The sequence below is a fragment of the Lutjanus erythropterus genome, chromosome 12 (genome assembly GCF_056507025.1).
Source record: "Lutjanus erythropterus isolate fLutEry1 chromosome 12, fLutEry1.hap2, whole genome shotgun sequence".
In the NCBI taxonomy this organism is placed as follows: domain Eukaryota; kingdom Metazoa; phylum Chordata; class Actinopteri; order Lutjaniformes; family Lutjanidae; genus Lutjanus; species Lutjanus erythropterus.
In genome coordinates, this window is record NC_139328.1 from 805,101 (window position 1) to 816,268 (window position 11,168).

Here is an 11,168-nt window from a genome sequence, read left to right on the forward strand (position 1 = left end):
GGACTGGAGTGAGAAGGATCCGCTTCATCCCAGTGGTGCCCAGCCCTGGTCCTCAGGGACCCCTGTCCTGCATGTTTCTCTGCTCCAAAACACCTGATTCAAATGATCAGGCTGTTATCAGGCTTCTGCAGAGGCTTGAAGATGAGCTGATCATTTGAATCAGGTGTGTTGAGCAGAGAAACATCTCAAACATGCAGGACAGGTGTCCCTGAGGACCAGGGCTGGGCACCACTGTCCTATCCTATCACATCACATCACATCACATCACATCCCATCACATCACATCACATCACACCACATCACATCACATCACATCCTACCACATCCCATCCCATCCCATCACATCACATCACATCACATCCTATCACATCACATCACATCACATCACATCACATCACATCACATCACATCACATCACATCACATTTGTTTGTGTAATATAAGACGCATTGTAATTGCAGGCACACAACGGGAAATTATGTTTAGCTCTCAGAGACCTGCAGCAACAGAAAATAATATAAAAGAATAAAAACAAATATAAAAATGGAAAAAACCCCTGAGATTAATAAACAAGATAAAATTATGAGGTAGCATCATGTTTACAGTATATATCATAAATAAAGGAACTTGGTTGATGTTTAGCATTTAAGCATATTTTATTATATGATGTGATATTTTATGATTTATGATTTTATGATTATGATATGTATTGACTGATACGTGAAATTATATATATCATAAGAGAATGAAGAAGAAGAAGAATAATGAAGAATTTTTACTTAAAAATGAAAAACAAGCACTGCAAAAGCCAAGAAACATTAAAAATATAATATAAAATATAATAAAATATAATAAAAATATAATGTAATATGTCTGTATATAATGTAAGTCAGTGACACAAAGTGGCAAACAGATGTTTATATTGCTTTGTTTTTTTTTTTTATTTTGTCTGATATTTTTTATCCTTTTCTGTTCTGATTTTAATTAATAATATATAATCTATATTGTAGCATATTTGTGCATGAAGGCACTATAACTCTCATTTTGGTGTGCAACCCTGGGTTGTGTTATAATAATAGATTACCTTGATATCCTGATATATATATACAAATGTAATAAAGAAAGGTATAGTATTGAAAATATATAGTATGAATAAAATATGTGTCTATATTAAGACAGTATATTGGATGAAATGATATTTCAACTTTTTTCTCAACTTTTACTTCTATAAAAAGGCAAACTTAAAAAAAGAAAAGAAAAAACAAAAGAACATTTTAACTGTCGTCAGGTCAATAAATCGAACATAAAATTGAAGATAAAAATGTAGAAAATCAGCAAAACTTCTAATGCTATAGAGTGACGTAACCGCTGAACCTGTCCAATCAGAGACGAGTCCTTGTGTTCGCCGTTCAGAGCGCGCGAGCGAGCGGTTTCTTCTCCGCTACCAACCGCAGCTCCAGGGGTAAGTCCTCTGATCTCAGCCGTTAAACACGGTGAAGCAGCCGGTAAACAGCCGGTAATGTTCCGGTACACAGAGAACAACCACTCACCAAGTTGAAGTCCACGTTTATCTGTTTCTAACACTTTAAAACACTTTAATGTTCTCCGTTTACCGACTCACAGCGGCTAGCTCGTGGTAACAGTTAGCCCAGGTAGCCTAGGAACTGTTCTGTTCTGTTCTGTTCTGTTCTGTTCTTTTCTGTTCTGTTCTGCTTTGCTTGTCCAGCAGTTAGTGGTTTTTAACTTTGATGACAAAGGAAACATTTGGGCTCAGTTCTTCTCACAGTTTGGGACAAATAATGAAGTATTTTCATTATTTTAATGTTACTTAAATATTAATTTTAATATATTGATAACTGAGTGCTAACAGCTGAGTCTGAACATGTATGTATCTGTATGGAGTAAATTATGTTTAGTTATTAGTTATTACTTATCATTTACTTCCTTCACATTGGGAACAACCTTCTGATTATTTTAAGTTAAACATTTTTTTTTATGTATTGTGTATGTAATTGTGTCTGTGTGTTTGTTCCAGCAGAAGTTCAGTGTGTCACGGTTCGTATGAGCAGCAGTGATGAGCAGCAGAAGCCGCAGGTCCTGGTGAGAGCTGAGTACACACACCTGTCACACACCTGTCCATTAACCAAATAATACTTAACTAAATAAGCCAAAACCCAAAGAGATCCAGATTACTGAGATAAAAAAACAGAGAAAACAGAACATCTGAGGCAATAGAGACAATCGATTGTTAGACAGACAGTTTCACAGCTGTAATCCTGCGTCTCGTCTCCTGTCTCAGTACAAAAAGTCACCCCGGTTGTTTAGGACATCGAGGACTGGATAGACGATTTTGCAGAGTGACTCTACAGAAACCTGGATGGACAAAAGATGAGGTAACTGTTAGTATTCAGGGCTAACTACTCAGGGCTAACTGTGTGTCCCACTCTTTCACAATAAGAGTCCTCTGTGTGGAGTCTTTCTGTTGTTCACGCAGTAAAAGGCTGACAGCATTTTTTTTAAAGATCCAAAAGTCTCAGAGAACATTTTTGATTGATTGTCTCTCCATGATATTTACTTATACATCAGTGTATCTTTAGCTTTAGCTGAGATCCTGAAGCACAGCTCAGTCTGATGATGATGATGATGATGATGATGATGATGCTGATCTTCCTTGGCAGGATGAGAAGCTGCACAGGCTGGTGAAGGAGTTTGGATCGAGCAGCTGGATGTCGATTTCTGTTCATTTTAAAGTGAGTGGTTTGATTTGATGTCTCTTCACTCTGTCACTGTCTCACCTGTTACAGGTGTGTTTCATGTGACTGCTGAGCTGAACTCGTGTCTGAAATCATTCACTTGTTCACTGCTCGGTACGTGTCAGACTTATGTCTGTGTGCTCCACATGTTTGGACCTATTTTTCAAGTCTTACCTGTAACAGTTATTTTCTTTATCAATTAATCTGTTGATAATTTTCTTTATTAATTAATTAGTTGTTTAGTTTGTAAAATGTCATAAAATGGAGAAAAATGTTGATCAGTGTTTCTCAAAGCAGTTTACTGTCAGAGTGAATTTAAAAACTAGAAATTTTTTTAACATTTAAGAAGCTGAATTTAGACTTGTTTGCTCTAAAAATGACTCAAACTGATTAATCTTTGGTTGGTTAATTTAATACCTGCCAACTAATAGATTAATGGTTGCAGCTCCTGTCCTCACTGTGTCTCTGCTGTGTCTCAGGGTCAGAGGTCAGATGTTGATTGTCAGAGGAGGTGGCAACACATCAAGAATCCAGACCTGGTCAAAGGTCCCTGGACTCAAGAGGAGGACAAGAAGGTAAAGACTCTGAACGTCATAAGTCCCGCCCCCTACATCTGAGCAGATGGGACTTGGGCCTAAACTAAAAAACTGATGTACGCATCAAATATAAATTTCCCAGAGATGGTTCCTGTCATTTTATGTTGTTCTTATCACGCTGATGTTTGTTCAACTGTTCAGTTTTATCATCAGCTTGGTGTTAATTAGTTATTTGCTGATATGAAAAGGAGGTTTCACCTCATGACTGACAGTCGTGGTTGATACCACAGCTCCACCCCTGATCGGTACTGCACAGACTCCAAATGACATCACCAGAACAAAACGGCAGCTCTCATATCCTAAAGATTCTGGATTCATTTTTGTACAGTGGGAGTAAGAGGAAATGTGGCAGCCATCTTTATTTACAGTCTACAGGGCTGCATCTAATGATTATTTCCATTGTCAAGTAATCTGTTGTTCATTTTCTCAATTAATCAATTGATTAATCCTGTCACAGCCTTGTCGGTTGTAGAATACGTCAGTGTGCTCCATGGTTGGACCTATTTTTCAAGTTGTTTCTCCATAAATTAATGAGTTGTTTGGTTGAAAAATGTTGATCAGTGTTTCCCAAAGTCCATGATAACATCCACAAATGTCTTGTTTTTTCTACAACAAGCTGAAATCAGAGAATCTGGACTGAAATTTTCTTAAAAACATGAATCAAAACAATTAATTGATTAACAAAATTGTTGGCGATGAATTTACTAATCAACTCGATTCATGGTTGCAGTTCTTCAGTCTATGATCAGGTTCTTCTAAATTTATTTGAACTCACTGATCGTTTTGTTTTGTGTCTGAACTCTTTCATAAATTAATGATTATGCTGTGATGTCACTTCCTGTGCAGGTCATTGATCTGGTTAAGCAGTTCGGCATGAAGCGCTGGTCACTCATCGCCAAACACCTGCACAGTCGTAATGGGAAGCAGTGTCGCGAGCGCTGGCACAACCACCTGGACCCGATGGTGAAGAAGAGCGGCTGGACGCTGGAGGAAGACCGCGTCATCTGTCAGGCCCACAGACTGCTGGGAAACCGCTGGGCGGACATCTCCAAACTGCTGCCCGGCAGGTACGCGCATCAGACAGGTGTCTGTCTGCAGATGTCCCACACACAGACAGACAGACAGATAGTTTGACTCTCTGTCTCTGTTCTCAGGACTGATAACTCCATCAAGAACCACTGGAACGCCACCCTGAAGAGGAAAGTGGAGAAGGAGGGATACCTGCAAGTGTTACACTTCCACAGCTCCTCCAACACCTCCTCCACCAGAGCATCCTCCAGGACCTGCGGCCCCCCCAGCACCGCCAGCATCCCCACCAAGGTCATCATCCACCCCCCACACCCCCATCACCCATCCTTGACAGTAACAGTGATGATGACGATGTTCATGTCTCCTTCAGCAGGCTCACAGTCTTTCCAGTGTGAAGGACGAGTCCAGCTGCTCCTCCAGTGATCCGAGCGTGTGCAGATGTCAGGGAAACCACGCCCACCTGTGCTCCATCTGTGTCCCCGCCTCCTCCTCAGGTTACGACTCCTCTCTGAGCATGTGTGAGCTGACAGCGGCTGTGGAGCTGATGGAGGTCAGAGTTTGATTTTATCTTTTAAAACATATCTGAGGCTTTTATTTTAGAATGCAGGTAGGATGTTTTTTTGAAAACCTCAGTTTTGTCCCTCAGGCTGTCAGGCTTCTTTCCATCATCCTACTGATGTCTAATGTGTAATTATACATGAAGAGAATATTCAGTATGTGTTTAAAATATCTATCTTACAGCTCAGGTGAACTCAGACAGAACTCATTATTAAACTTGTTTAATTTAATTTAATTTAATTAATCAAGCCTGACTTGATGACAGAGCCAAGAGACCTGGAGCCATGACCTGAACGAAGTGGCCTCATCGCTCTCCACCCGTCTGTACAGAGACAATGGCGACCCATCAGTTATTGACCTGAGCAGGACTCATGTAAGAAAACAAATATCTGATTTATAATCTGTAGCCTTAATTATTTCTATTATCAGTTCATCTGCACATTGTTTTCTTGATTAATCTGATGATTTTTTAGTGTATAGAATATCATCACAGTCTCTCAGAGGTTACATCTTCATGTTGCTACTTTTTTCACTTCAAAACAGAAAAAACTTCAGTACTCTACTGCAGTAAATCTTCAGTACTGTACTGCAGTATGTCACACTAAAGAACAGGGCAAAATCTGAAGACACACCTGTCTTCATCGACAGAAGCAAGAAGTACTAATCTGATGAGTTCACTTATTAAACAAAGGATTTTTTAGGGTGTAGCGTATATCCCCTCCATATTTGGAAATGGGTGCATACAAAGTACGAATGCAGCAAAATAAAAATTCATTCTTAATTTTCTGTATGTTGCGATAATAACATGGTTGTCACAAACACTTGAACATTATTTTCTGAGGCACACAAGAGACGTGGAAGTCATGATGTTCACATTAACGTGTATCATTGATCATCTGATCGATTGTTTCGTGTACCTGCTGAGTCGTCCTCTGTAATGGCAGCGTGTGATGTCATCTGAAGGTCGCAGGTGTGAAGGAGCAGCTGGTGAATAGTGAAGGCGGAGCCTCCGTCATGGACAGCAGCACACAGGGAGCTCTGAGCTTCTCCCCCTCTGAGGTGAACACACAACAACGCTGCTGTCTGTCCTCATCTCAACCTGTCCACTGATGTTAATGTTTCATCGTGTCTGTCTGTCTGTCTGTGTGTCTTCAGTTCTTGAATCTGTGTGGCGTTGAGGATCTGAAGTGGCAGCGTCCAGTTCTCACCTCCACCCCCGTCTGTTCACTCAAACACTCCAACACCAACCAGGATGACTCCTGTCTGCACTGCAGCCACAAACACAACCACAGCAGCCAGTAAGTCAGGGTGGGGTCAGAGGTCAAAGGTCAGAGGTCAGACTCTGCTTCACACTTCATACTGGAGACATTCTGATACCAGTTTTTCCTTCCTGATATATGAACTTTGCATAAGACATACTGAGACACACATGTTGTTCCTCTCATAATAAACAGACTGACAGTAAATCAAGCTGAAGTGAGTTGTTGTGTTCAGGGTGCACTCAGAGAGCACAGAGTGGTGGATGTCGGCTCCTCCAACTCCGACACCTCTGAAGAGCATCAGCCAGGATGAGGTGAGAACACACACACACTGATCATCAGGTATTGAATTGACAGCTGCTGCTCTTATGTGACACACACTCACCTCAGTGTGTGTGTGTCTGTGTGTTCAGGGGCCAGTGTGTTGGAGCAGGGTGATGAATCTGCCCTGTGAGGAACAAAGAGTACATCCTGACAGTCAACAGTCCAGCAGCAGCAGCTCTGAGGTCTCACACACACACACACACACACACACACACACACACACACACACACACACACACACACACAACTCCAGCCATGACATGTTCATATAAGTTTTTTTGTGAAAAATTTAGAAGAAATTAAATACTTTAGTTGCTTGACTCAAGCAAAGCTGATTTTCAGTTAAAGACACACATTCAGATGAGGAGTGTGTTTGAAGGGAGATGTGAATCCTGTGATGTGAGTCAAACTGAATCAAACCAGACCTGCACAGGTGTATGGAACAGAATGAATCTGAGCAGTAATGAGGACTCTGAGAGGCTGTGACAAGAGTCTTCTTATAATCCTGTTAGAGAAAACTGTCCCAGGTCCAGACACTTTGAGTCCAAAAGTTAATCTGTGAGGAATTTCTGTCCTCCAGGTCCAGGGAGAGAGTCTGCTGAGTCCCAGCCTGCAGGTCCAGAGACTGTCCAGCTCCGTCTCACAGGGTCAGGGAGAGTCCAGCTGTGTCCAGCAGCAGGTTTCCAGACAGTCCAGCTCCACCTCAGAGGTCCACAGAGAGACCAGCTGTGTTTTGGGCTGTGAGGAGTTTGGCTGCTTCCCGTTGGAGGGACAGATGGATGTGTGGTGGTGTCCGCAGCAGCAGACCGTCAGTAACCTGCACTCTCCTGACTGTCCTGCATACAGAATGAATCCCTTTGAGGTGAGGACTGATCCACACACACACTGTCTCTGTCCTCAGATCTGATGTGTGTCCTGAAGTTTCTCTGGAGGGTCTGAAGAACAATTCTGCAGATTTTCTACATTTTTCTTCACATCATTAACACAGAACCACCAACTGCTGAAATTTAACTGGAGCCTTTTTTTTAAAGTGGGCAATTTTTACTTTGTCTTAATTATGTCTATAAAAAAACGGTTCAGAACTCAAATATCAACACTTAAAGTGGTTAAGAAACTAGATATCAACACTAAAAATCGTTAAGAATCCAGATATAAGCAATAAAAATAATTAAAGGGATAGTTGACCCAAAAATGAAACTTAAGTCATTATCTACTCACCAGTTTCATGCTGCGTCACAGACACAATCACACACACGGGGTCACGGCAAGATGACAGTAAAGTGAAAATGAGTCAAAGATTATTCAACTTGAGTTAACAACAACTGCTTGTTACTGTAAATAAGTGCCATAAAACTTTAGAACCAATACTTTATCAATACACCTGATCAACAAGTGTAACAAAAGCTGCTTGAATGTTGTCTGACTGTTCATGTCAGTTTATCATGAATATTAAAATTTGTCAGATTGTTGTAAACTTCCTGCTGGGTGAAACAAAGCAGCTCCTCCTCTGTTTGCCGGCGGTGTCTGCAGGCAGTGAATCACATCAGAGGACAGGATGAGGACAGGATGAGGACACTGACTGACATTCTTCATCCTTTATAAACTTTTATAAACTTTTATAAAATTTTGTTGACATTAGGGCTGCACAATTAATTTTATCTTTTGAGAAATGTGTGAGAGCACAGGCTTATAATGAGTTAATTCAAAAATGATCATTCCCACTAATCATATATCACAATCATAGTTCATCAAAATAACTTCAATATGACTTTTTTTATCATATCATGCAGCCCTAGTTGAAATGTTAGATTTGTTTCCAGTGAGATGTTATTGATTTTTCTATCATGACTTTCCTGCTCTAGAAATGTTTGATTATTTAAAAAAAATATTAAATTCCAACCTTTTTCAGATTTATTATTTCTGAAAATGATAAAAAAAAAACAACAACAAAAAACAATTATTTAGTAAAGATAAAGACCCTAAAGGAGCTGCTTTTAAAGGTCAAGTGTGTAAGATTTATGGCACAATATAGTAGAAATGGAATATATTCATAGGTGTGTTTTCATTAGAGTAGAATCACCTGAAAATAAGAATTTTTGTGTTTTCGTTAACTTAGAATGAGCTGTTTTTATCTTGTAGAGGGTGTGGTTCTTCCTCCCTGGAGGCCGTCTTGTTGCACCACCATGTTTCTGCAGAGGTCCAGGATGGACAAACCAAACACAGACTGTAGATGCGGCCTTTGGCATTTTTTTACGTTAAGTTTCGCAGCCACTGTTGGTTCTCCTGCATGTTTGGAAGAGAAGAGTGAGACAAGTTTTTTTCAAGTCTGTAAACTCTATACTAGATGCCACTAAATCCTACACACTGGTCCTTTAAAGTGGCAGCAGAATCTAAAATCCAGAATCCAGTGAGTTCAGTCTGTTCCAGTAAATATGAATGTGAGTATTATAAAGCTTTTCTAAATTCGAGCTCTTACTAAATTATTGTTTTCTAGAGCTTAAAATCCTGATTTTCCATGATATCTTTAATACAGTTGCCAATATGGTCGTGAAATTGTAAGAAGTATTGAAAAGGTGTTAAAACGTCTTAAATTTAACCCAGAGAACCTTGGAGGAACCTTGGAGGAACCCTGGTCAGTCACTGTCACACCTGCACAGACTTGATGTGTTAAACAGCCTCAGATCACATGACCATGACTGTTACTGTTGTCAGCTGAGCGGCAAGCTGCAGGTGGTGATGTTCGGGCAGACAGACGATCAGAAGCGTCTGACAGAGCAGGCACGCGTCTACATGGAGCCCTGATCTTCATCGACCATCAGCATCTTCATCATCACACTCATCTCGTCAGGTTAGAAGGACGGAAAGATTCAGAGCTGCGTTCAATGTGCCTGCTACTTTTTTTTACTCACTTCAATAAAAAAAACATGAATATGTAAATTAACAAAAAAATCAGTCAGTGTGACATGATGTTAACTCATTAAATAAAATGAGTTTACATCAACAAAAAAAATTCATGTTACACCTGATGTCTGGTCTTTGTGTTATAAATTATATTACATGTTGTTTATCACAAAGTCAAAGACACATATTTTATATTTTACTTCCCTACACAAAATGCCAGTAACTTAATTTGTGGCAAAAATTAGTATGTGGACAAATATCTTCTCTCAGATCTGTTGTAGTTTGGAGAAAATAAGATCAAAATTACAGAAACTATTAAAAAAAACGAGAAACCAGAACAAACCAGAGTAACTTCAGTTTTCTAACATGTCAAATATCTGCAAGAAACGATGTGCATTATACTACTATATATAACAACAGTATATAAAAATATTCAAATAAGACACAGAGTCAGAACTCTCAGACTCACCTCAGACTCTGATCCCAGGTGTGAAAATGTATTAAAATTAATCAATCAGTGTCAGATTTGATCACAAAAGGTTTGATGGGATTTAATATTTTTACTGTTGCAACATATTAACTTTTATATTTAAAATTCTTTTTTATTAGAATATAAATATTAGTTATTTAAAATCTTCAAAAACATCCCAAAATTTAAATAATTTGATTTTTAAAATTTCCTTGGAACATCACAAGTGAACCATAATATAATAATAAATGTTTTAAATAAAGAATGATAATAACAATAATGTAAATCATTATCAGACTGAGGATTTGATCATATTTGTCATTATTTGTTTTTTAAAGCTAAAGTCATCAGATCAAATGGAAGTTTCTGCCTTTTGCTTTGGTTTGATCCAATATTTTTTGGTATGACCCAATATTTTTTGGTTTGACCCAATATTTTTTGGTTCGCTCTGCAAAGGCAGAATACAGGAACTTCCAAATAAGGTCAAAGGTCAAATCAGAGGTCAGGATTAATATGTAGAAACAATAACCTGATATAAAGATATAAAACTGACACACATACAATTATCTGTCTGCAACAACAAGAAAACTTTACAGTCATTTTCTCAGTTCTGCTCTCTGAGAAGTTCCTGCCCTTTTCTTTTGTAGGACAGAATTATACCGTGACTCTCTGTGTGTCTGACAGAGTCAAGTCTTCAGCTGTAAAAAAAAATGTTATTTAATAAAAAGTTAAATCACCAGGACGTTGGTCTGTTACAAGGTTTAACAGTCAAGAGTTTAATCTTTGAAACATTTTCCAGAATCACTGAAGAGTAAAAATCAAACCTTCCAAAAAAAAATACAATTTTGTAAACATCATATTAGAAACTGATTCTGATTTATTTTCTTGTTTTTTTCAGAGATTCCTGCTGTCATCTTCATCATCACCATCTTCATCAGCAGCAGACTGAAACCTGATGTGAATCTGAAGAGAACTGACCCTTTTTATTATCATTATTATTGTCATAAATTAACGTGTCATCATCCTGCTGAGTCGATCTACAATCATGAGTCAGCATTTTATTTAATTCTACATTTAAGTCATTTTTTAAGTTGTTCACGGCACGCACTCTCCATCAGTTAAAATTATATAACTGATGTTTTATTGATTTATTGAGCGGTTCTCACAAACATTTTATTATCAATTTCATTTTATTGGACTTTTAGTGAAAATGCTTTTTAACAAAACTGATATTTTTTTAATTTAAAACAAAATTTTTAATGAATTTTTTACAGCATTTC

General features: G+C 38.6%; 1 protein-coding gene across 1 annotated transcript; it reads left to right on the top strand.

The window, feature by feature from the left end:
• Positions 1-2,073: 2,073 nt before the first annotated feature.
• Positions 2,074-9,320, top strand: LOC146317238 (uncharacterized). Its single transcript, XM_084732751.1, has 14 exons — positions 2,074-2,099; positions 2,299-2,392; positions 2,678-2,749; positions 3,232-3,327; positions 4,195-4,415; positions 4,503-4,668; positions 4,748-4,912; positions 5,201-5,308; positions 5,899-5,994; positions 6,091-6,233; positions 6,430-6,508; positions 6,608-6,700; positions 7,099-7,380; positions 9,231-9,320. Exons 1-14 carry the CDS (start codon positions 2,074-2,076, stop codon positions 9,318-9,320), a joined length of 1,731 nt encoding a protein of 576 aa, XP_084588877.1.
• Positions 9,321-11,168: the final 1,848 nt, after the last annotated feature.

Bases quoted from the DNA above. Each gene is read 5' to 3' on its own strand.
- LOC146317238 (XM_084732751.1), top strand. From the start codon at position 2,074: ATGAGCAGCAGAAGCCGCAGGTCCTG. The intron at 5,995-6,090 runs GTGAACACACAA...GTGTGTCTTCAG, and splicing joins TGAGCTTCTCCCCCTCTGAG to TTCTTGAATCTGTGTGGCGT. The intron at 7,381-9,230 runs GTGAGGACTGAT...TACTGTTGTCAG, and splicing joins ACAGAATGAATCCCTTTGAG to CTGAGCGGCAAGCTGCAGGT.